This window comes from Tasmannia lanceolata, unplaced genomic scaffold (assembly GCF_043159265.1).
Source record: "Tasmannia lanceolata isolate RefF3 unplaced genomic scaffold, GAP_Taslan_0.1 ptg000016l, whole genome shotgun sequence".
In the NCBI taxonomy this organism is placed as follows: domain Eukaryota; kingdom Viridiplantae; phylum Streptophyta; class Magnoliopsida; order Canellales; family Winteraceae; genus Tasmannia; species Tasmannia lanceolata.
The window spans coordinates 16,953,280-16,978,522 of NW_027518693.1; the positions used below are offsets into that span (position 1 = coordinate 16,953,280).

A 25,243-nucleotide genomic window follows, 5' to 3' on the forward strand; every position below is an offset into this window, starting at 1 on the left:
GTAAATGCTAGGAAAGGACTAAGGAGGCAGGTGAAACAACCACTGTACTTCTTGGCCTTGAGATTGCAATCTTATTTCCAGAATCACCCCTTCCTTTGAAATCCTACCTTAGAAAACTCTAAACCATTCCACACAGAACTTTAGAAGGGGACGCTCAACAAGCTTGAAAAAGATGCTGTTTTGATGTAGGGAAAAAATATTCCATGAAAAAAATAGAATTTCAAGGTCTAGCAGGGTTTCAATTTTCGCAGAAAACGGTGGCTACTTACAATTTTGGAAGAAAAATTCATAGGATATGAATTAACCAAACACCAAACCCATTCTTTTAACATAGAAGACCCAATTGATTGATACTGTATTTTGCCAGGTGAGATCAGGACCATGGAGTGGCTTGATGATGGTCTACAAGATCAACGGTCTCAATTTCACATGCATGCCGTACCCACAAACTGATATCAGTTTTTATCATGGGGGTGATTGTTCACCCACTCAGACTTCTCTCCTTTTTGCACATCCGTTGTTTCCCGATTCATTTTCTTTTAAATGGGATTAGTTAGAAATTGTTTCCTACTTGCACATCGAATGAAAAAAATGTAATGGGTGATGGCCACTTTAAAGCATCTTTTTCAAATTTTAACTCAGAATTTATTTAAGAACCTTAAATTTTATTAATAAGGAATAATAAAATTTTATTGATAAGGAATAATTGGTACGGAAGAAATAAAATATTGCCTCTTAACCCATCAAAATACGTTGAGAGAAAAACAAAATCCATTTTACAAAAGAAAAAAACACGACATTATTTAGGGGCCGTTTGGATGCACGGATTTTAGAATCCTCGATTTCCTCAAAATTGTAGTCGGGAGAGAAGAGACGAAAGAGAGCAGCCTCGTTTTCTGATTTCTAGCCCTTCTTTCCGACATAAAGAGAGCAGGCGATCGTCCCAAGTTTCCAGGTTTTAGAAATCTCAGGATGCGGGATAGATTTTTAAGACATGGGTTTCTTACTTAAAATCCTAGAAACGCTGCCTGGACAGCATCCCAAGTTTCCAGGTTTTAGAAATCTCAGGATGCGGGAGAGATTTCTAAAACATGGGTTTCTTAAAATCCTAGAAACGCTGCCTGGACAGCATACCAGCAGCTTGATCATGACCCTCTTTTACACTATTTTCAAGCTAAAACCTAGATTCTAAAATCTGCGTATCTGGCCGTTCCTGGTACCTTCACTGAAAATGTGAGTAATAACTGTTCCTAGAAAGACTACCTTCAGGCAACATTGAATGAGGGCCGCTCAATTTCGCATATCGCATGGGAAGGCGCTGTTAAGCCCTGCCAAGAAAGAAGGCGAACTTTCTTTTCTTTGTATTGAAAATCAGGAACATCTTCTACCAAATTGTGCTGCTCTCTTCTGCTTAGATTTCTGACTTGACTTTCACTATGTTTTAGTTTTCAATATCTTATCTTCTCTTATCTTCAATTTCGAAAAAGGCTCTCTCTGCTCAATAAATTTAGAACATTTGACTGCCAATCCAATCGCCGTACCTTAAAGTCTAGTCTATTTACACCTCTTTCATTTACAAAAGTATCTTGGCACATACTTTTTGTTGACCATAATGAAATCATCATATAATAATCGAGAAATTGCAATAGAAAATAAGAAACGAAAAATGGAGGTTTATGATGATTTTGAAATCTTTTATACTAGGTAATCTAATATCCTTATGCATGAAAATAATCAATTCGGTTGTTGTGGTCGGACTCTATTATGGATTTCTGACCACATTCTCCATAGGGCCCTCTTATCTCTTCCTTCTCCGAGCTCGTGTTATGGAAGAAGGAACCGAGAAGGAGGAAACAACAACAGCTGGTTTTATTAGTAGACAGCTCATGATGTTCATATCGATCTATTAAGCGCCTCAGCATTGTCTCGTTTGGTTTCGAGAGCCTCCCCCTCCCCCTCCCCGATGCAGAAGTCATCCTGGATTTTTTGGATTCCGTATGATGCCTCACCTTTCTACATTAATTATTAGACTCATTTCCTCGGGTCTCTATAAAACAGAATGAAAAGCCCGGGTGGAAGCACAAACAAAAGGAGAGAGGAGAAGTGGAGAGGGGGAAGAAGTCTAGTGCTAGTTCTTACTGAAACTGATTTTTCGATAATAGGAAAACCTCTCTTTTGGCCCTTACCTGTCCTAAAAAAGCCTTGTCCAAGGCTTCGTAGTCTCCGATAAAACAACAGAGGCTTCCTTTGGGTCAAGAAGATTACTCCTGATGATACCTTGCCTGAGGCTCTTTCCTATGCGGGAAATCCTGAGCCAAATCCTGTTTTCTAAAAACAAGGGTTCATAAAGCAAAGTCAAAAGAAGGATAGGTGCAGAGACTCAATGGAAGCTGTCGATTAATACGTAAATCGCAATATTTTATAAAATATTTCATTGAAAGAATATACATAATATCTTTTTATGTGCCATTAACATTCCGAGGATTAACACACAACTTTTCCTTAATCAACAAAAAATCTTATCGATAAATATATTTACAATAATGAAACAAATAAAGGAATTGATGAAACAGATAGTATGATGGAAAAGAATCTGATCACAAAAGCCAGACAAGAAGTAGGAGAAAGGCTTGAGGGAGAAAAGCGAGACGGAGATGATGGAAAAATATGATCCATGGGAAGGCAAATAATCAATAAACCTGTAAGGCACACTTCGAAGAGGGGAGGAAACCTCTAAGCTAAGAGAGTAACAAACCTCGGCAATAGCAACAACAAAGAAAACACACAATTTTCGGAAAAAAAGAAACACCAAAGAGAGAACCCTTATGGTACGGAAGAAGGAATTATGGTGGCAGGTTAGGCCACAAAGACAAGGGAGAGATGGGTCGGTTGGTATTCATTTGAGATTCCAATTTCATATTGGACGCCACATCAAGTGACAGGACTCGAACCTATGGCCCCGCTATCTTATTAGTCCCAAATAATAATCGTTCCTAGAAGACTACATTCACTGAAAATGTGAGTAATAACAAAATTCATAGAATATAATATATCCATGGTAAAAATATGTAAGTAATAACAAAATGGGAAGTGATAAATCCGCCCCTTTTGATTACTTGGGACACCCCAGCAGCAGTGTATCAATGACCGGGGAGGGGCTGATTTTGCATAGTATCTAATAAGGGATTTATCACTTCCCAAACAAAATTCATAGTATCTAATAAGGGATTTGCTAGGGAGAAGGCATTCCACGGAGTGTCTGTTGCATGAGAAAGCAGCTACATAGGCTCAAGTTTTGTATCATTCATTTAATTCATTGGTTGTGGTTTAGGCAAGATCCATGAATTCATTCCCAATGTGTTATGTGTGAAACAAAACAAATTAGCATTCTTGTCCCATGCCATGAGACCAATTATCTCATAAAGACCAAGAGCAAGCCAAGAAGAGTGGTTGTGGTTGCGTCACACTTCTCTTTATCCACTGTTTTTATTACTGCATCACCACTCAATGACACAAAACTAACACACATATCCAACAAAATAGCAAAAGTAGGCCACATAATAACCACATAACTAGACCTTAACATGAGGGCATCAGCGAGGTGAAGGTGAAGTAGGATTAACATGACTCCCCATGCGAACCACCATACCATCAATGTCCCTAACATACCCCACTTTCTGGCCCCACTCTTTAACCTCCGGTGCACTCACCCCCACCGCCCCATTCTCCACCGCCCTCTTGTACGCACCATCCACATCACCATAGTCAAAACACAGCTCCACTGGGGCCCTCTCCGTATTCCCGGTCGGAGTTTGTACGTATCCGGTAATCCTATCCGTCTCCCGTTGGTGCATCGGCGTGAAAGCGATTGTCGTCTGCCCGCTCTCCAGTTCCCCCCACCTACAAAACAAAACCCATATTATAATACAAATGCCAAGAAAAGGGGGTGGAAATATCAAATTTCGGGGGTGGAGATATATGTATGTACCTGTGAGAGTTATCTAATCGACGGACTTTGTAGCCGAAGGCCTTCGCATAGAAGTCTACGGATTTTGCTACGTCTTTCACGTAGACTACAGTGTAGCCGAGAATTGGGCTTAGATTAGCCATTCTTCCTTCTTCCTTTTTTTTAACTCCTCTGCTTTGAATGCTGAATGATTCTATGTGTATTATATATGAAGACATCAGAGGGTTTCGTGACGAAAGAGGGGTTTCGTGACGAAAGAGGGTGAGAGGTGGCTTGCATGCACGTTACATTGGCTATGAAACTGCCTCGTGGACATGCCACACAGTCCGCATCCGAAATTAAACGGACACGATTTAGACCATGGTTTAAAATTTCGGTTTCGGTACCGGTTTTGGACCCATGAAATTTCAATAATTTAAAAAGCTTATTTAATTCATTTTTCGAAATTTGGTAAAGGCCAGAATTCGAAATTTCGGATTTCGGTTGAAAGTTAAAACCATGATCTAGACACATTATTAGGAATTATGGACACATTTCGGATTTTAGGCCCTGTTCGTTTGGGATTATGACAACCGATGGTGAGCCAACAGTTCGAATATTGGACTCAAATTACATTCATTTTGAGTCCAATATTCAATTAGGGCTCACAATCAGTTATCATAATCCCAAACGAACAGGACCTAAGAGTATTAGAAATAAGAGATTATAAATTACCAACGTAGAAACAATGTCGGTTCTTGATCTATAATATAAGAGATTATAAATTTATGGAGCATTAATTATGAGAGCCCCAACTATACTACTTTATAAGTCTAGATAGCTAACCATTTTAAATTTTACGGTCCATGAGAGTTTACTATGTCCTATTATGGTGCACATAGTTATGGCTAAAGGTTAAGCTGATTGCTTGACCGTTGCTGTTACGATTTTTGGCAAGTCACACACAAGCACCTGCTGTGTGGGGGCCGACTCGATGAACGGTTGTGTTCACTACACAATCGCCACGTGGACGTTCAAGATTGACACAAACACTTCCGATGGTTCGATGTTTCCCCAAAATGTCGTCCGTGCCACGTCACATGATGGGTCCCTTATTCCTTCGTTGGAATAATTTTCAATTTTCCTCCCTATTTGGAAAGCTCTGATATTCTTCCTTTCTTTTTAGGACTTTTTTTCTCCTTTTTTTTTTCTTCTTTTGCGTAAAAGCGGATCGAAAGATTGAAGATCTTGAAATGTGAGAGAGATTTCTAGATTTTCTATGGAGGTGATAAAATTTAGATTTTCTTCTCTTTGATCTGCATTTCTTCTCGTTCCGAGGATTGAATCCTCTGGGATTGAACTAGCAATTAGATTTAAACCCTAGGATGAAATCTGGTATCCGGATTTGAACACTCTAGATTGGAATGGGATTTGGATTTGAACCCTTTGTTTGAACTTTGAACACTCTAGATTGGATTTGAATAGTGCCCATCATCGGATTTGGAAACATAGCCTCACATATGATGTTAAAATTCAATCACAAAAGTATCCTAGAAACCCTTGTTTGTTATTTAGTTATTTACTGGATGGCAATATTGTCATTTGAAATCTTTATGCATTCCCATCTTTGTTGTGTGTTTAATTTATATATAATAGCACAGAAAGATGCCAGGATGAGAAGTTTTTTGGTTGATTGATGTTAGCACAAATAATATTGTAAGCTTCGTTTTAATTCTTTATTAGAAGTTTGATTTTATAATTATAAAGTTTTCATTGTAGTCTTTATAATGACAATTATGTAAACTTTGTTCTAGCATCAGGGTGTAAATACAAATTCACGCCGGTACTGATATTGGTGTTTGCAGGATAAGGTTCATACAAGTTTTGATTGAGCTCATCTTTCAGTGCACTCTATAAATTGGAGATCTTCAGCAGTTTTTTTTATGTTTCTGCCAATCTTGTAATCCCAGATGTATACCCAACACTAAATAAATTACCCAACAAGGCTAAAAGTCTAGAACAGTTGCTGTATGGACTGTTTGTGATCTTTCAAATTTCCATGTTTCCAAATGCTTGAGAATGTGAAATTGAAGGTTTAGTGATTCATTCTAATGGGAGACTCTACACATGTGTCTGGATCAAGCGACAACTTGGGAGTATCAAGCATTGTTTCTTCTGGGAAGGCATCCAAACAATGTTTAGTTGCATCCACCCCAAAGGATTTTCTGCGGAGGACATTCAAGAACTTGGTTTCTCTGAAGCATGCTAAATTAGGAGGTGGGTCTGCTGATCAGATAGTATTCTTTTTGCTTAAAGTTGCATCTCTAGAGATCTTGCGAAGGTTCTCCAGAGCAAGGTGTCCATTCATATGGCAGGGTCTTCAGGCATTGCAAGTCCTTTGCTATCCGCCATTTAAATGGATTCAGAGATGGGCACCCTTCAAGACATTAGTTGAAGGCATGCAGGTTTGTTAGTTCATTTATATATTGAAAGTTTCAAGTTCAACTTGTTCATTTTTCTTTGAATGATTACTTTATAATGGGTTACCAAAAGAAAGATAAGGAATCACTAAACGGAAGGGATTACCAATAGAAAATAAGAAGTCTTTGGCTAAACTTTCACTAAGAGAAAACAAAAGAACAAAGGGTGATTCTTAAGGCATAGCATACCTTATTCTATATGTTTTAATGTGCGTCATGAACTAGCTTCCTCAGAAAAGAACGTTGCCAACCTAACATCACCCACGTTGGTAGTCATGTCCGTAGGAAGAATGTCGCTTGACATTAGATCAGTGTGAATTATATAACATTGTTATCGGCACCTTTCAATTCTTGGATTTCATTAAAACTCCAATCACATTTAATTGAATTTCCCCTTCATCAGAGAGCAGATTGCACCTCAGGAAATTTCTATTCCATTTTTGAACAGATACCTCTGAAGCTTCTTTTCCGTCACTAGTCTATCGTTTTCCTTATTTTTTCTTAAAACATTGATGCCTTAAGTAGGCGGTGTTTCATCTACCACTATTAATGAATAAGTTTTTCCATGCATTATAGCTTAAAATCTCATTGCTTTTTAGGTTTGTCAGTTTGTGATCATTTGCATCCTTAGTTCTGATATATGTTAGTTTGTCAGAAACTTTCCCGGCCATTGCTGTTCCTCTCAATTGCGACAGCTTTCTCTAATCAGTCAGACTGTTGTAAAGAGACCTCAGGGAGTATGGATGAGTGTGAACCATGTCCTGAGTCACCTGATGGAGAGTCAACTTCCGAAATGTGGTATGTTCTCTCTCTCTCTCTAGGTCTTTGAAGCCCTAATCTAAAGCTTTGCATTTCTATGGCTTCTCCTAAAAGGAAAAGAGTTGACAGGCAATCAACTCTTTAAAAGGAAGAATGCTTCAATGATAACTTGTACTCATTGTAGCAATATGGATGAATCATCCTTGCATAGTTCATATTTATCCATGTTTAATGATCTTCTATATATTTCACATATTTAGTCACTTGTGTGTGCTGAATTCCTTGTCTTTGATGTAAACCTGTAGGCAACAGAAAAACTCAATTTCTGTGGCGGTTTTACTTCATCAGTAGGACAGGTTATGTGGAAAGAACCGAGCATGACGGATTTGTATAAAGGCTATACCGACACAAAGTCGTAAGAGGAGAGACAAAAGAGGAATTATTGTTGAGATTTCAAAAAGAGATAAACGGAGAATGAGGGATTTGTATAAAACCTATACAAACAAAAAGTAGTAAGAGTAAAAAGAGGAATTAGTGTTAAGAACGGAGCACAAGGGATCTGTATAAATCATACACCAACAAAAAGTAGTAAGAGGAGTAAAAAAAGAAACAAGTGTTGAAGTTTCAGAAAGAGATACTTCATTCTTGTTGTAGTTCCATGACTAAGGTATCCCAACACTGGATTGGATGTTGTATGTCATTTACAATACTTCTTGATCCTTAGTAGGCTCCCTCCACAGGTTGGAACAAGTTAAATTTGATGAAATATCAAACCCATGGTCAAGAGGGTAAGGAGCACATCACTGGCTTTATTAGCTTGATAATAAAAGATGGCCTGATTCAATTGCTGATGCACGCCAAGCTCAGGCAATCAATACAGAGGTGGTGGCATTACGGACTGGTCTGAGATTTCTATCATTATGTTCTCCCAACCCTTTGGTTGAAAAAGGATCCATTGCTCCTTGGCTATCAGATTAATAGTTAATATGGATTCTTATCCTCACAACTCAAGGAACTTGAGTCCATTCACTCTAACAAAAATTATTTCAGAAGCCAACAGACTTGCCAATTTGAGGTTTCTTTTTATGTAATTATCTATTGGGATCCTATGACCGACGTTTAGTTATTGTTGTCTAACAAAAATATTTCAGAAGCCAACAGACTTGCCAATTTGGGGTTTCTTTTTATGTAATTATATATTGGGATCCTAGACCGACGTTTAGTTATTGTTGTCTATTTTATTGGACAAGTCTGTCTTTGTAATCTTTTGTGGCTTTTAGTAAATTACATTCTCATGGGTTCAAAAAAGGAAGAAGAAATCCACATCATAATCATATCGCAGAACACAGTGTTATGCATACTAGCATTGGCATCTAGGATACAATGGTAGATGCTTAACGTTTTAATTGGTTTCACAAATTATCACTTTCAAATGACCACAAATCTCGTCTGCGTAATTATTTATGTATGATAGATATTCCCCATCATCCATAAAACTTTGAAAATAAGGTCAGATTATATAATTCCCCATGATTTGTGGACACGGACACGAGTGTCGCGTGTCGATACAGAGGACACGACAACCCTCCAAAATTTAGAAATGGGGACACGGGTAAAATAGAGAGTCTCTCTCTCTCTCTCTCTCTCTCTCTCTCTCTCTCTCTCTCTCTCTCTCTCTCTCTCTCTCTCTCTCTCTCTCTCTCTCGAGTTTGTTTAGAGTTTTAGATTTAGTGGAAAGGATATAACAACAAAAATTAGTTAAATAAGAACTAAAAGAAGAGTTAATGATAAATGAGGTAAACACGGTAATCAATAATAAAACATAATGTCACACTTGAGGGCTAGATGTACACAATGGCGGGAGCCTCGTGCACTGGGCCGCCCTTTAATGTCACACTTGACCTGGTAAAAAACGTGTTGAAACACACAATTAAGTTTCGCACTTCTATCAGTACATTTACAAGTGTCGACACGACACGTGTGTCAGCAATAAATTCAAAGTGTAGGCTAAATATAGATAATTCCCCAAGAAGGACACAGGAGCCGGCAATGTGGAGAAGTTTTAGTCCCTATTTCTACAATACAATTTTACACAATTACCTTGGTATTATTAACTACAATAAAAGCTAATACTCCTATTCAAACAAATCAGTAATAAACAAGAGTGTGACTAAAACTGAAAATATACACAGACCTAAAATGACTAGGATCCAGAGTCCAAATTGAATAATCTTTATAGTGATGAGGAACCAAAATCCCTTCAGAACATTATGGAGAATCAAGATTTTCTTGTATACCCTTTGGATTCACTAGCCTGAGAGTGGGACACGAAATTGCTTTTTTGTTTGAACGATCAAGATATTTTTTGCCCCTGGCATTATTGTAGCAGCATCTTGAACAAGTCCATGAAATGCTTAACAAGGGCACACTACTTGTCTATAGACATCATAATAGATGTTTGCTGTTTCCTAACTCATATCTCAGTTTTCATTTTTTTTTCTCCTTCTCTTTCTTTCTAGAGACATAAAAAAGCATTTTCAATTACTCTAGTTCGGGGAATTCTCAGTTTCCTAACACCGTATGTAACAGATTTCATTAGATAAGTCGGCTGATTTCCAATAAGGATTTTTTTGTCATATGATCACGTTAGTGATGAGTCAAATCTCTATCAGCATTTTACAGGCAGATAATCTGATAGGGATCAGTCTCTATAAGTCGTTGAGAAGCACACACATTTGTGTGTTTGTTCTTTCAAAATATATAAGGCCTACAGTTTTATGCAAACATTTGCAAAATCATGGATGTGATGTCTACTCTCCATGGTGCGATGCCTAGGGTTTTGTTGGTGAGATGCTAACAGACTTATCCTTTCTTAATCTCTAAGCATTTTTCTCTCTCTATTGTTCTATTTATCTACTTGTTACCTATGTTATCAATCTTCTAGTTCTTTTATTTTATATTTTACCTTTTGCTTATCTAGGGTTTCAGGTATTCATCTCTAACCCCACAATCAAATTAGATTTGGGTTCATTATTCATTCTTTCTTTTCTTTTTTTGAAAATCGGGTTCATTATTCTTATTGCTTTTGAATCGCATAACTAACCGTATTTTCATCATAGATAGCATTGGTCTGTTATTTTGAACCCTATTAGAATTGAACCTAGTCCTTCGCTGAAATCATTGCCCACAACTAATTCCCGCATCATTCCAAATAAAAAATAAAAAATCCCCACAACCAGTTTTCCCACACGACCAGTGTTTTGCAATTTTCTATCAAAAATCTCTCCCATATTGGTCCTACATTAGTTTGGTATCAGAAGTACAAGACCTAGCCTTCTTCCCTTTTGGTCGTGTATCCGTTGGTATCAAATACTTGTCTGGATGCCTACTCAAAGTAGCAGGATTTAAAGGGAAGACTGACGTTCGGTATGAGAGATGAATAGTTATTGAGACTTGTTGAAGAGTTTGAGAGATTGGAGATCCAACTGAGAGAATTGAGAAGATAGAACAATCAGCAATTGTTGAAGCTGAGCACTAGGTAACCTACTTTTAGGTATTCTTCTCCAACCCCACAATCAATTTAGATTAAGATTCATTATTCTTATTGCATTCAAATCACACTAGTAACCATATTTCATCCTTGTTACATCATATATAGCTTAGGTCTGTTATTTTGAGCCCTATTAGAATTGAACCTAGTCCTTCGCTGAAATCATTGCCTACGACTAATTCCTGCATCATTTAAAAAAAAAAAAAAAAATTGCCCACAACCAGTTTTACCACACTTTCAATGTTTTTCAATTTCATATAAAAAATCCCTCCAACATTGGTCGTACATTAGTTTGGTATCAAAACTACAAGGCCTAGCTTCCCTTTTGGTCATGTATCAGTGGGTATCAAATACTGGTTTGGATGCCTACTTTTGATAAGAGATGAATAATTATTGAGACTTGTCGAAGAGTTCGAAAGCTTGGAGATCCAATTGCTTGTTATGGTATTTTGCTTAACATATTCAATTGCTTAATGATGTGCAAAAAGTTGTCATGACAATTTATGGTTGGAGCACTTGTCCTTCAAGTCTGTTCCTTAGATTGGGTGCCATATCAAATCAGCTTATTTTGTTGCCTTGTCTACTTTTCCAAGAGCAAAATATTAGTTTGATGCAAGATGGTTTGTAATGATTTTCATGATCACATGTGCCTTTCAGGATATCAGCTGAAGCGCCAGAGAACACTGTGTCTGAAAATTGGCTGCTACAACTTCACGAGGAATTGGAAAAGCAAGGAATTACTTTACCTGAAAGGTGATTACGCTGTAATTTGGATGTGTAAAGAATTCCTTTATGTTATTTTGTTCTTTATTTGATTATGCTTCTAACTTGGTCTGAATTTTCTATTCATAAGGATTTACTAGCTAGTAAAAATGTTCGTTTTGCTTTTACCTCTTGTTCCTTTTTTCAAACTTGATCAGAAGTTTCTAGACATAAGAATTTACTAGCTAGTAAAAATGTTTGTTATACTTCTACCTCTTTATCTTTATCTTTTCTTTTAGAACATGTGAAGTGAAATTTTGGTTAAAAGGCACACAAATTTTCAGAACATTGTTAAGGATTAGGATAAAAAACTTTACGTTGGGCGTATACTACAAAACATTGTTATAAGGAATTCCAAAGTTTGCCAAAAAGGACGAGGCTTTCCCAATGGATGTGGAAAATTTTCAGCCTAGAATGAAGCCAATAGATGATCTCTCCCTCTCTCTCTCTCTCTCTCCCCCTCTCTCTCTCTCTCTCTCTCTCTCTCTCTCTCTCTCAACTTGACTATGATCTGCCATTCGGATTTCAAATTCTTCTCCTTCCAATTAATCACAGGAGCCGACGCACCTTCAATCTTTATCCTTGAGTAGTTTAACATATTAAGAATTTTACTACCATTTCGTCTTCCCACAACTTTTACCTCTAGGTATATGAATTTCTAGGTATGCTAGCATAAGAAAGAGCCGACCCCAACTAGTTTGGGACAAAGGCTTAGTTGAGTTGAGTTGGGCTAGCATAAGAAAGACTAATGGATCTAAAACTGGCTCTGGCAGTGATAATCCCAAATCCAATTAATCACAAGAGCCGACTCATCTTCAATCTGTATCCTTGAGTAGTTTGACATATTAAGAATTTTAATACCATTTCATCTTGCCACAACTTTTACCTGTACGGCATATGAATTTCTAGGTATGCTAGCATAAGAATGACTAATGGAACTAAAACTGGCTCTGGCAGTGATGATCCCAAATCCAATACCTTTAACATCTTTACCTTGTCTAGATTCTAGAAGACACTTTGCTGAACACAACAAATTTGGCTTCAACCAATCTTCTGTGGATTCATCCATACATCTTTTGATCTTCATAGTTTAGAGAAGTTATTGCAAACATCAAGTGAATTTTGAGCCAATTGAGAATTTTTTTTTTAAAGAAAACCCTTTTTCAGGATCTTTCAAAGGCTTATATGATAATGTGTTAAATTGCATTATAGGTACGTCAAAATATTTAAGCATTTCTTTCTTTCCATTTAATCGAAATAATTGACAAAATAAGATTCATTATGGCACCATTTTTTCCATTGCCCATGTGGTGGTACCATGCCCCTTAGGTTCTATTTGGTTGTAGATAGTTACCTCATAGAGTAGTGGTGGAAGTAGTCAGCAGGGAGAAGACAATCCTTGGAGTCTCCTCATAGTTAACCTCGTAAAATAGTGGTAAGTAGTGTTTTGTTGTCAACCTCGTAGAATAGTGGCAGAGGGTGTCATTACCAATCCAGAGAGAGAGAGAGAGAGAGAGGGAGAGAGAGAGAGAGAGAGAGAGAGAGAGAGAGAGAGAGAGAGAGAGAGAGAGCATTAATCCCAAGAAATTTTTATGCTTGTATTTTGTTGGGCGTTTGATGGCATAACATGTCACCAGACAAGGAGGAGACAGCCAGGAGACATCCCTGGTGGCCTCCAGGGATTATATTTCTCTAATGGCAACAAAACAGGGGTTTTTGATGATGTGGCACCCAAAATCCAAGTAATACCCTTCAAATGCCTGCTTTGTGCAACAAAGCAGAGCCTTAGGAATTCGCTAAATTGTAAGCCAAAATATTGCTACAAATGTTAAGAGGTTAAGAGTGAGAAGGAATTCCATACTTGAGTACATCATGGACACAAGAATATGCACAATTTTCAGTAGAAATATGCACAAAATTTTAGAATATTTTTTGAATGATGTCTTCTTTTTTATTAATCAATCATCTATTAAAGTTCCCGCCATAGTAACTGTAGGATGTAGGAGGTGGTTTAGATCTCTATGTGGAAGCATATAGAGTTGGGATTCTTAGATTCAAACACAAGTAATAAAACCATTATAGCTTAAAGCAAGGAAGCAAGAATCGCATAGCAAAAGGGGGAATCACGCTTCCCCAATACGCGATTCCGAATCGTGACGCTTCCCCAAAAAGTGGGAACCGCATTTCTGAGTCGGGGGGAACGCGCTTCCCAAAAATGGGAAACATGCTTCCCAAAAATCAGAAACGTGCTTCCCCAAAATCGGAAACGCGCTTCCCCAACATTGGGAATCATGCTTTCCCAAAATGGAATCGCGCTTCTCCGCCGCTTCCCATCTTTTTTAATTTTATGGGAATCACAAAAATGGCAAACACGCTTCCCCGTAGCTTCCCTTCACGCTTCCCCGTTGCTTCCCTTCGCGCTTCCCTGCCGCTTTCCCCAACCCTTCCCGCTTTGCGCTCTCCGCTTCCCACCATCCTTGGAGCCTTTGCTTCCTGCATTCGTTTCCTGCGCTCGCAACCTTGGCTTAAAGTGCCCTTTAGGATCATAAGACCAAATGGTATCTCATTTATAACCAATTGGGGGTATAGAAAAAAGTTCCAGATTTCAAAGGAGAATCATAAATTCAAATCTATAACCTAGGAAGCACGGGTACTCTCCCGGGGCTCCCGCACCCGCACCCGACACGTATGGGGTGCGGGTACGTCCGGGGTACGTACCCCCTTTTTTTTAAAAAAATAACACTAGTTTTGCGTGTCGGGTGCGCACCACGCGTACCCGACACGTCCTGCTTCTTCCTGCTGCTTCTCTTTCCTCTCCTGTACTTCTCTCTATTTTATTGTCCATTTACTTAAGATTTACATGTAAATAACGGAATACCCCCCTTTTGGATTTATTAAAAATAGTTTCAACACCCAAATCTAAAAGGAAAAAAGTCAACTCTCCAGTTCTAGTACAAAATTCAAAGAAAAAGGGTCGGGTCAAAATTTTAACTTTCTTAACTTCCAAACGGTGGGGTATTTTTCAAATTTTAAAAATTCATAAAATCTATTTTGTCCAAACATTATTAAATCCCAAAAGTCCGGTTAAAAAAATCTCATAATTTTGTCTCTAAAAATTATTTATCTTGTCAGGCACTGGTCAACACACTGGTGACAGACTTTTTTTTCTAATGAATGATGTATTGATGCCTCATGTTATGAAATATGGAACTTAATCACTTAAGAAATGAAGAGTAATATTAGAATTTTCCATTTTGGTGATGTTATTGTTATTTGATTGCTCTACAATTTTTTTAATTTTTTTTTTATAAATATGTAATAAAGTATTAAAATATATTATTATATTCGGCGTACCCGAACGTACCCGCACCCCGTTTTTTTGGCAAATCACGTACCCACGTAACCGTGTCGTGTCGTACCGGCACCCCGTACCCGTACCCGTGCTTCATAGTCTATAACAGAGTATCCTTGTTTATGCAATAGGATTTTATTATGTAACCAGGACCAATTGAACCAAATAATCAGAAACAAATATTTTAGGTTCAAGGAGCTTCTGCACAGATAAGGAAACCTCTTAGCTAGACTTCTGTTGCCACGCCATCTACCAAGCTAGAAGAGGATTTACTGACCATCACCCAATTCAAATCTATGACCTTTTTATGAGAGTTATGACCTCAACTTTCAAGTTTTCTATATTGTTGAGCCAATAGAAATTCACCCTACTAAGTTGATCTATTTGTTTCTTTGCTAATTAAGAGCCTTGAAGATTGAACCCATGTCATCTGGACTGGTAGTAGATCTCCATCATCCCTTGGCATGGAAAGCCAAAACTAAGGATATGCCGATTTCTATATGAAGACCTCGATCTTGTTTTGTCTTGGTCTTTTGAATTGCACAATATCATCATAGAAAATCTATGAGCAGTTTATCTCGCGTATCAGCCGAGATCCTAACCGTAAAATACCTACCAAGTTGAAGGGAAAGTTTAATAAGACAGCTGTAAGGCTAGCCATGCTGTATGGCTCAGAATGTTGGGCCACCAAGAAGCAACATGTGCATAAGATGAATGTAGTGGAGATGCAAATGCTTAGATGGATGTGCGGCCACACAAGGTTAGATAGAATTAAAAATGAAGACATCTGTAAAAGGTGGGGGTGGCACCAATTGAGGAGAAGATGAGAGAGCACCGCTTAAGATGGTTTGGGCATATCCAACGTAGGCCTTTGGATGCTCCAGTGAGAAGAAGTGACTCGTGCCAAGTGGATGTAGTAAAAAGAGGTAGGAGCAGACCGAAAACAACTTGGTAGAAACAGTGAGGAAAGACTTGATGGCTAGGAACATAACAGAGAACATGACCTTTGATAGGAGAGAACGGAAGAAAATGATCCATGCTAGTGTCAGGATTAGACCTAGTCAATTTGAGCTGGGTGGATCCTTTCAGCTTCTTCATGAAAATTTTCTAAAGGATTCATTAGCCGACCCCTACTAGTTTGGGACAAAGGCTTAGTTGAGTTGAGTTGAGTTGATCAGCTGAGATCCTAAACAATGAGAGATAGTAATAGACTAATTTGCTATGGTAGATTTGATAAAGGTGGCCCTTTTCAAGATATACAATTACTTACCTCTTCATGATTCTAAACTTGATTTTTGATCTTTTCTATTGCGGATCCCAATCTTGTACAGAAGGGAACCCACCTTTTAAGGTGAGCCTGTTATTTAGCTGGGTAAGAATCTTTCTCGCTACCCAAACCAAAGCTATGTAGTAGGAAAAAAGTCTTCGATGTTAATCGTGAAAATCATATTTCCACTTATTCGTTGACACATTATTTTCCATGAAGGCCTATGAGGATCTTAATCTTCTTTTCTTGATCTTTAAAAGCTTCAATGGAGTTTCCACATCATTGTTTAAAAACTCCTCAAGTCAATCTTGACCAGCTAAAGTCAAATTGGTTTTACCTTGGCCAAATTCTCATCTGAGTCCAAATTTGGCCCTACCTATCAAACCAAAAATTTGTTTGACTTGCCCAAGTGATTGAAATATTGACTGCGTCAATCATTGACTCAGTCGACTCGACTTTGTTTCATCTTGATTGAGTTCTTGTCGGAGTCCAAGTTGTAAGCGCTATTTCGCATTTTGGAGATGAGAGACTAGTGAACCTCCATTGCCTACCTCTCTTTATTTCAATAAGCTATTTGCTACAGTCAAGTGGAAAGACAATCAGTTGCCTGAACCACTAAAATAGGAACAAAAATGACTGAGGATACACATGTCATAGCCCTTGACATTCTGAAGAAATTGTTTTGGCCATCTCTGTACACGTCATAACCATTGAGTCCATAGTTTTGTAACTATATCTTTTGATCCCATTGTTTCACAAATAATGCTTGGATTCCCGTTTTTGATATTTTGGTTGTTCCACTATGGGCATGCCCACACATTAAAAGATGCCCGTTTTAAAAAGATAGTATATGTTCTCAACAATTTTTTACTAACAAATTACAGTTGTGAAAATTGTCCAGAACCTCTTTGTGACATATCTACCCATCATGGTTACTTTTGTGGAGGGGAAAACCCAGTTAGCCCACCTAAATTTATAACATTCTTGGGTTTAGGGCTAGGTGCTTCAGCTGTTGGATTTAAATTGTTTTTTTTTTGTTGTTATTGCGTAGCCATCATTATATGCATTTGATGTAGCTTATGCTATATCTTTTAAATTTATAAATGGCATGCTTGTATCAACCTTCCTCGAAGACTTGCTTTGCAATATCTATAAACTAATATTATTTATGCAGGATTAGTGAGGATGACCTCCATAGATTCTATACTGCGGCAAATGGTGATTTTTCGCGCTTACTTTCATCGATCAAGAGGACTATTCGTTGGAGGGAGACTTATTATATTCTTTCAGCACAAGACCTAGAGATGTGGTCACATTTAGTCTTTTGGCATGGCTGTGATGTGAAGCTCCGACCTTGCCTCATTATTCGCCTTGGACTCGCTTGCTCAAATTTAGCGTCTCATGATAGACCTCGCTTTGCTCAAGCAGTAGGTACGCGTAGGGAGAACCATTGTTTTAAAATTTTGAGGTAATAGCTTTTTGTAAGATCCTGGATCTTTAGGACCATTGGGAGAACCATTGTTTTAAAATTTTGGATTTCGGACGAACTTTGGTCATTTTGACCTAAATTGTAAAAGTTTCGACCGAAATGACTGAAATTTGAAAAACAAAATCGGTTTTGGTAGGGACTGAAACTGAAATTTAAATCCATGGGGAGAACACTATATCCATGCATAATTTCTAATGGTTAATAGATTATAATTTTTGAATGGTAATTTCATTCATCTAGATGAGAACAAGAAAAATGGCAACCGAGAAGGTCAATACAAAGAAAAGCAGAGGAAACAGCCAGGAAAATACATTGACACAGGAACACTCAAGGTGGCGGGAAATCAAACAACTCTAAACCCTCCCTATCAAATCCCGTCATAGGTAGCCTATCCGCTTCACCATCGGCCAACCTTCTAACATTCCTGACAGAAATGGATGCTCCCATCACTCTCTCCTGAATCTCATCAAACCAGTGTGTGAATCTCCATGGGCGAGCATGAGTCCCCGCCAACCATCTTATCACATTCAGTTGGACTCCATGATTCTTATAACCTGAAGCACCGTTCTCACCTCCTCTTCATTGGAATCCAAGATTGGAATAGGGCCTGAGAAGGCCCATCTTGTGGGACCTTGCTCATCTCTCGAAAGCCCTCCTATTCCTGCTAGGCTGGGATTACTCAAGCAGAATCCATCAAAATTGAATTTCATTTTTCCTGGGTCTGACGGTTCCGATCGAAAAGACAGCTAACTCGAGCTACAACTGTACTAGACTGGATGGGAGGAAGGCGGAGTGTCGAAACTTGCTCACTGCTAGATCATATCTTTCTCCATCCATACCACGGATCGTAAGCTGAAACGAATCTAAAGCTTGGGAGGATCCTTACCCATCTTCATAAGCTGATACTAATCTAAAGCTTGGGAGGATCCTTGCCCAAGATATGGTTAATGCAATCACCTTGATGTAGATGAATTGCACGGATTTTACATCGCCATCAAACACCCTAGAATTCCATTCCTTCCAAAGGACCCATAACATCGCCAGCAATACCACACTCCAAAGAGTCTTTCCTTTTGATCGCCAGGGAACATAGGATCAACCCTCTAAGAGGTCGATCAGCCGAAGCGGAAACACCCACGACATGCCAAATCTGCTCAAGATCCGGCCTCACACCTCTCTCGCTAGCCTACAATAGAGAAACATGTGGTCAACTGATTTACCTGACTCCACACAGAGAGCACAATGATCCACAATAAACATCTGACGATTACCCAGGTGATCTACCTAAGAATCTTGTTAAGAAAGGTTGTCCAACCAAGCGCACAGACTGTGAAGGGCGCTGGGATGGTCCATACTCTGGCAAGGATTGATGGTACAGGGATAGGAACGAGCTGATGATATAATGATATCGCATTGAAAATCTCTGAGGAGCACCAGGTCCAAACCCTTTTGTCTTCACCAGTTCTTTTGATGAAACAAGCTTCCATCATATCCAGCATTCTTGCTACGCTTTCCATCTCCCATTCAAAAAAGTTCCAGTTTATCTTCCATGAGATTTTTTCTGCCTCCCTCACAAAATAGTCCTTAACAAGCACCTCCTTATCTACCCCTACAAGGAACAAATCTGTAAATATATTATTAAGCGGCTCGTTCGAACACCACTTATCAACCTAGAATCTTATCCTCTCACCCGAATAGACCATATATCTTATTCCATCACTGAACTTGTGCTTTTGGCTCAAAATGTCCCTCCATACTGTCACTCCATTGTGTCTAAAACTGTTCTCTGATACCATTTGCCTCGGCCCACTTCCATATTTTCAATAACTCTGGTCCATAGATGGTTTCTTTCCTCTCCAATTCTCTAGAGCCACTTCCTCAACAATGCCTTACTGACGCATCTTTTCCGATACCCAAGCCACCCGCCTTGATCGGCTTGCAAACCTCCTTCCATCTAACCAGATGAAGTATTTGCTTGTCATCCGAGCCGCCCCATAGGAATCTTCTCTGAATCTGTTCTAATATGTTGACCGCATCATTAGGCATTTGAACACTGACACTTGGTAAATGGGAATAACATTATTTGGGAACTGAATATATGCAATTACAAGGCGATATTTTGCCTCCTATTTAAGTAGGGCAGTATACCAGTATCTTGTTATTTGCTTGATTTTATTCCCTAATCGTCTAAGTTTAAACTCAGCAAATTAATCAAGCTTTCTTGAGTTGACACAAATCCATATCCATATTACTCTATTGACACCCATTTGTTTGAGTGGTAATATGGATGTTTAGACCAAGTTGGCACACAATTGGGCACTGATTTATTTAATGGAGAGCTTTACTGCATTGAATAGAGGATATTTCAATTATCCCTTCTTATGAGCTCTTTGCATTAGTGTAGAAATGGGCTTCAAAGCTGGGCTTCTTGTGGATTGTTTGAACTAGGAGTAGGCTCAAGCTATATTAGACCAGGAGTCGGTTGTTCTCTAAAAACTGTGGATGTGAGAATTTCCACAGATTTTCCAACGAAGTACACTCGCTGATCAATACCTAATTTTAAACAGATTTTCCAAAGAAGTTCACCCGCTGATTGATACCTAATTTTAATATTGAGACTGGTTTCAATTCCCATATTTTTTGGGGTCCCGAAGTCAGGTTCATTTGATTGCTACAACATGACTAAGGAGGGAATTGTGATAAGGCTTTAGGCTATCAACTGGCTACAAAGGCTGCTTCCTTTGAGCATTTCCAAATAATTGAATAAGAATAAAAGATACAAAGGATATTTATCTATAAGAAAAATTCAAATTAAAATTGCTTCTAGAAGGAATTGATCTAAATCAAAATGGTTATTACAAGAGTTTGGAGAAAAGTTTGAGTTCATGGGCCGATAGATCCTAGTTTTTGCCCACGGTGGACTGAACTGAATCAAGTTTCCAAACCTTAATAGAAGCCCTTTATTTCTACTCAGCAATCTGAAAATTTAATTGAAGAGAAATATATGTATTGCAAAAGGGGAAGATCTTTCCCAACCACCAACTCTACTCTAGAAACACCCGCTTGTGGCAAAATTACACTTTCCAAATCCATAACTTCATCTAGAATATTAGTGGTTCTTCAAGGGACTTGGCTACTCACTCCTTGTGGCCAAAGAAAATGTATTGGGAGAATCGCCTTCCATTAATAGTCTCCCTTAAAGCTCTCGCTGAAATCTATGCAGGTCGGTTGAAAGAGTCCTTGCCTTTGCCTTTGCATCCTTCATTCCTTTGAGTCTTTGACACCCAATTGATTGGAGAATGCTTTGACCACTTCTCTCATGTCATTTCCAAGCAACTGCCTCCAACCCTGTAGATGATGATATGTGGTGGTGGTGGGGGGGTGCGCATCCTTCACAAATCAGAGAAGAGGCTTAACTTGGTGAGGCAGCCCACCATTATTGTTAAAAGTGTCTTTCTTATTTTAGTCATATGGTTTTAATTGGGTCATTTATGTCACTTTAAGTCTATAAGGATGTTTTTGTCTTCTTCTTTTTAAATCACTTAAATGATTTTTTAAATATAGGGCCCATCTATTTCCCATAAAATGTTATGATGAATAAGACTTTGAATCTTTGCTTGTCCAACCCATGGATAAGGAATTCTCCATCAATCTTGATTTGATGTCCTAGGTAGACCATCGATGTGAGGCCCTTGGTATTTATCCTTCTATCTATATTTTCTACAGTAATATTCAATCTCTCTTCTCATCTTTACTACATCTCTATTTTTGCAACTCTAAGATTTTAAGTTCTCGTGGAATATTTTTTTTATTCCAATCATGCTAAATGATCTATTTTTTTTTTTTAATGGTATAATGTCATTAATGAAAGAAATAGTGACAGAGTACAAAGCACAGACGACCGAGAAGGTCGACCTATGCGGGCCAATACAATAACAATAGGAAACAACTAAATAAAAACCCTTAAGGGACGAGAAAATAAAAAAGCTCCAGCTCCTGCCTTCCACCCCATCTCTAGCTAGCTTGTCTGCCTCGGCATTAGCAGATCTTTTGACATGATGAAAAGCCACTTCCAATCCTCCAATCCGGTCCTTGATCTCATCTATCCATGCAGTGAATCGCGAAGGAAAACACTTGTTTCCCTTAAGCCACGCTATAACATTAAGCGAATCACCCTCCATTATAACCTTCGCCAAGTTGGTAGACTCGGTGAACCTAATGACCTGATCGATTAATCTCAATCATTGAATGTTATAAACTTCTCTGTTTTATTTTTAAGATTCAAAAGTTCCTATGGAATATGCTTTAGACTCAACATGCTAAACATTCAAGTGATCGAATGCGATCTTAAATCCTACAATTGGATTTGATCATTCTCAATTGTTAGAATTATAGATTGAATCGATCTTGAATTCAACAGACGGATCGGAGGATTTTCATGGACTTTTAGTTCTTGATATTATCATTGAATTCAGTGGCAAGATCTGATTATTTTTGTTAAATAAATCATGGACTATAGATCGATTAGTATTATTGAGTTGTCTCATTGTTGAATTGCTTGGATCCTTATTCTCCATATAGTTCTATATCATTTTTGAAATCATAGTTATAAGAACTAATTTTCTTCCCTATTGTTTCGGCATCAAAGGAGCTATTGTCAAAGGTCAATTTGATTATATTTTCCAAAGGTGTAACCAATCTAACAACCACAACCCCCTTTCTTGAAACCTCTCCTTAAATGTATGTAGCCCAGTTGGAAGAGCTCTTACCTTCACTTCATTTGTGTTTTAACACCTAATGGATTGGAGAATGTTTGGACCGCTTCTATCTGTCATTTTCAAACACCTCACCAACCCAGCCCTTGAGACTCACTTCTTGTGGATTCTCCTGCATCTATTCCTCTCTAGGTTGGAGGGAACTCGTTCTAGAGTTCCTCTTCATATTAGCCTCCTCGAGCAATTATGGTTGAACAATAGTGGAGCTCTCTTCAAAGTGTATTGAAGGAATCCCTCCCAATTGACACAAGTATTTCGAGAAGGGACTCAGGCTTTTGACTATTGTGGGGTACACCAGCGTATCCCTCCATGGTCTTATGACCCCGTTTGGCATATGACTATTGCACCTTTCCGGGGTAACCCAATCACATGGAAGAGCAAGAAATTGGTTGTGCTACCAAAATATAGTGTCGGGGCTGAGTGCAAGCTATAACACATGCATCTTATGAGCTTTTGTGGCTTGATAGATACCCTCCACATGGTGATAGACTAAGTTGACTGTCTTATGATTTAATCCATTTTTTTACGAGTGAACAAACCACAGAGGTTGATTGTCACTTTGTTAGGGAGAAGGTGGGGACCAAGACCATTCAGGTTCCATAGGTCAGGTCAAAAGATTAGCTTGTCAACATTTTCCCCAAAGTTGATCCTCAGAGTAATCTCTAAATCATTCTTGGCAAGCTAGACATGGACGACATCCATATTCCAGGTCGAGGGAGATTGATGTTATTTCTTGGTTTTTATTATTGCTTTTATAGCTATCTTAGTGCAAAGGCATTTATCCACCAATTATTGGGTATTTTTTTATCTTAAAAAAGCTAACTCTTATTGATTTATAAACAATTGTAAAAAGGCTGAGCTAGTTTGAGTATTTTACACTTATAAATCTTAATTATTATTGGTTTTTCAGTTAAAATAATTATCAGGATTTATTAAGAATTTGTTAACATATGGTACATTTTTGTTGCTCATGCAGTATCCCAAATAGAACATGGAGTCCTGCATTTGGTCAATGTAGAAGATCCTCGAATTACAGTGTTGATTGATTGTGAAGGTATATCTACAATCAAATTTCCAATGCAAATGATGAGATCATTTTCTGGGTTAGTGCAAGATCACTATCCAAATCGTCTTGGACTGTTGTTTGTTATACGGCTTCCTCCACTTGTTCGAGTAATTGCACAAACTTTTATTCAAGTAAGTTCCAATCTCATTCAAATTGTCTTACACATTTCCATTTTGTTGGTAATTTCTAGGCAAATTTAGGATGATGAGAATAGTTTTCTCATTGATCCTAAATAAGGATGGCCGACTCAACATTTTGAAGAGAAAATACATTGACCTTATTTGAAGCAGATCCCCTCAGACCAACCTAGGCTACTGTTGAAGGGTCTTGTTAAAGTATAAAAAATAAATAACGCCTTTCTCCAACAGCTTAAGCTTTTGGAGAAGTTGGTAAGTTAACATGGTATCAGAGCCAAAGGTCTCGAGTTCAAACCTCCCGGATAGCAAAAATCCACATGGGATGGTCAGCCCAAAGTGAGACTACATGTGCCACGCATTTGCCAAGTGGGCCACACATGCAGGGGAGTGTTAAAGTATAAAAGATAAATAACGCCTTTCTCCAACAGCTTAAGCTTTTGGAGAAGTTGGTAAGTTAATAGGTATTATAGTCTTTGTACATATAACCCTAATTTGGGCGCGCGCGCGCGCACACACACACATATATTTATGATATTACATGGGAGCTCTCTAAGGAGACTCCATATTTTCCCTCATTCTTCTTCGTCTTCCTTATCCACATTAACATGGTATCAAAGACAATCTGACCCAATAATAAAACAACAAAAAAAGGAGGAAAGAAAGGAAGAGAACCCTAGCATCTCTCTCTCTCTCTCTCATCCATTCTTGATACAAACTCTAACCTGCACCTTTTTTTTTGGCTCATTATGTGTTCCCTTTTAGATTTACTGTTACTTTGGCCTTCTCAGGTTTTAAAACCGACGACTCGGCAAAAAGTATGCATTGTCGGGGAAATGTACCACAAGGATCTCTGTGAGCATATTCAGGCGCTCCCATTGTTTCTGGAGGGGAAATGTACTTGTTGTAAGTGCAGGATGATCCTTCATGGAGGCAACCATCGGCATCAAATCGAGGAAACCCCTGAGAACGAACCCCGTGGGAATTTTCTGGACAATGACTCGGTGGGAGATCGTAATCTAAGTGTTGAACTACATGGGAGTTTTCTGGACAATGACTTGGTTGGAGATCCTAATCTAAGTGATCTTCCTTTCAGTGGTAACTGTGATAAGATATTGAGGATGGCTATAATAGGCACCCTCATGTTGTTTGTTTTCATTGCCTTGATAGCAGGTGTGTATGATCCAGATAATTCTTTGTTTCTACTATGAGAAAGCCCGTCGCTCATTCAGAAACCCGATGTTCAGATTTTTCCCTTCAATTCCTTTGGTATTATGCCATGCCATTTGCACCGTTTTAGCTTGATGGAGTTACCTTCAATTACATGTACTTGTTTTTAAATTCAATCTATTTTTCCGTAAAATAATTTTTACTTTGCATGTACTGTAAGTGCAAATAGAGTGGTTTATGGCTTTAGGCTATGTTTCTTTCGACGTTAAATTGGTGTAAAACAAATTTGTGTGCCTATTTTTAAGTTTTAAAATGGGCGTAAAATTTGGTTTATGCCCATTTTACGTCGAAAGAAATATAATAAATTCAGTTTTTGTTTGTTTGATTCATGTCAATTGGCTTGCAGTCGCTCAACTCTTTTGTTTTTGGTACAATGTCATGTGTGTATATATTACTGAAATGGCTTTGCAATTTTACCCAGATATACATTGCA

At 38.3% G+C, this 25,243-nt stretch overlaps 2 protein-coding genes across 4 annotated transcripts; one reads left to right on the plus strand and one right to left on the minus strand.

Moving 5' to 3' along the window:
* Nucleotides 1–3,434: 3,434 nt before the first annotated feature.
* Nucleotides 3,435–4,154, minus strand: DSI-1VOC (dessication-induced 1VOC superfamily protein). Its single transcript, XM_077357443.1, has 2 exons — nt 3,989–4,154; nt 3,435–3,900 (listed from the first exon to the last, which is right to left on the minus strand). Exons 1-2 carry the CDS (start codon nt 4,108–4,110, stop codon nt 3,594–3,596), a joined length of 429 nt encoding a protein of 142 aa, XP_077213558.1. The 5' UTR covers nt 4,111–4,154; the 3' UTR covers nt 3,435–3,593.
* A 944-nt stretch (nt 4,155–5,098) lies between these two features.
* LOC143848888 (uncharacterized) lies at nt 5,099–24,885 on the plus strand. Of its 3 annotated transcripts, none has more exons than XM_077357942.1 (7): nt 5,099–5,231; nt 5,812–6,411; nt 7,082–7,224; nt 11,393–11,488; nt 17,291–17,547; nt 23,357–23,577; nt 24,372–24,885. In XM_077357942.1, exons 2-7 carry the CDS (start codon nt 6,058–6,060, stop codon nt 24,789–24,791), a joined length of 1,491 nt encoding a protein of 496 aa, XP_077214057.1. In that variant the 5' UTR covers nt 5,099–5,231; nt 5,812–6,057; the 3' UTR covers nt 24,792–24,885. The 3 variants fall into 3 exon arrangements, with proteins under 3 accessions (XP_077214057.1, XP_077214059.1, XP_077214056.1); XM_077357944.1 differs by having other exon boundaries at nt 5,119–5,662; XM_077357941.1 differs by having other exon boundaries at nt 5,119–6,411.
* Nucleotides 24,886–25,243: the final 358 nt, after the last annotated feature.

Bases quoted from the DNA above. Each gene is read 5' to 3' on its own strand.
- DSI-1VOC (XM_077357443.1), bottom strand. From the start codon at position 4,110: ATGGCTAATCTAAGCCCAATTCTCGGCTACACTGTAGTCTACGTGAAA. The intron at 3,901-3,988 runs GTACATACATAT...TTTGTTTTGTAG, and splicing joins CGATTAGATAACTCTCACAG to GTGGGGGGAACTGGAGAGCG.
- LOC143848888 (XM_077357942.1), top strand. From the start codon at position 6,058: ATGGGAGACTCTACACATGTGTCTGGATCAAGCGACAACTTGGGAGTA. The intron at 6,412-7,081 runs GTTTGTTAGTTC...TTAGTTTGTCAG, and splicing joins CATTAGTTGAAGGCATGCAG to AAACTTTCCCGGCCATTGCT. The intron at 17,548-23,356 runs GTACGCGTAGGG...TTGCTCATGCAG, and splicing joins TCGCTTTGCTCAAGCAGTAG to TATCCCAAATAGAACATGGA.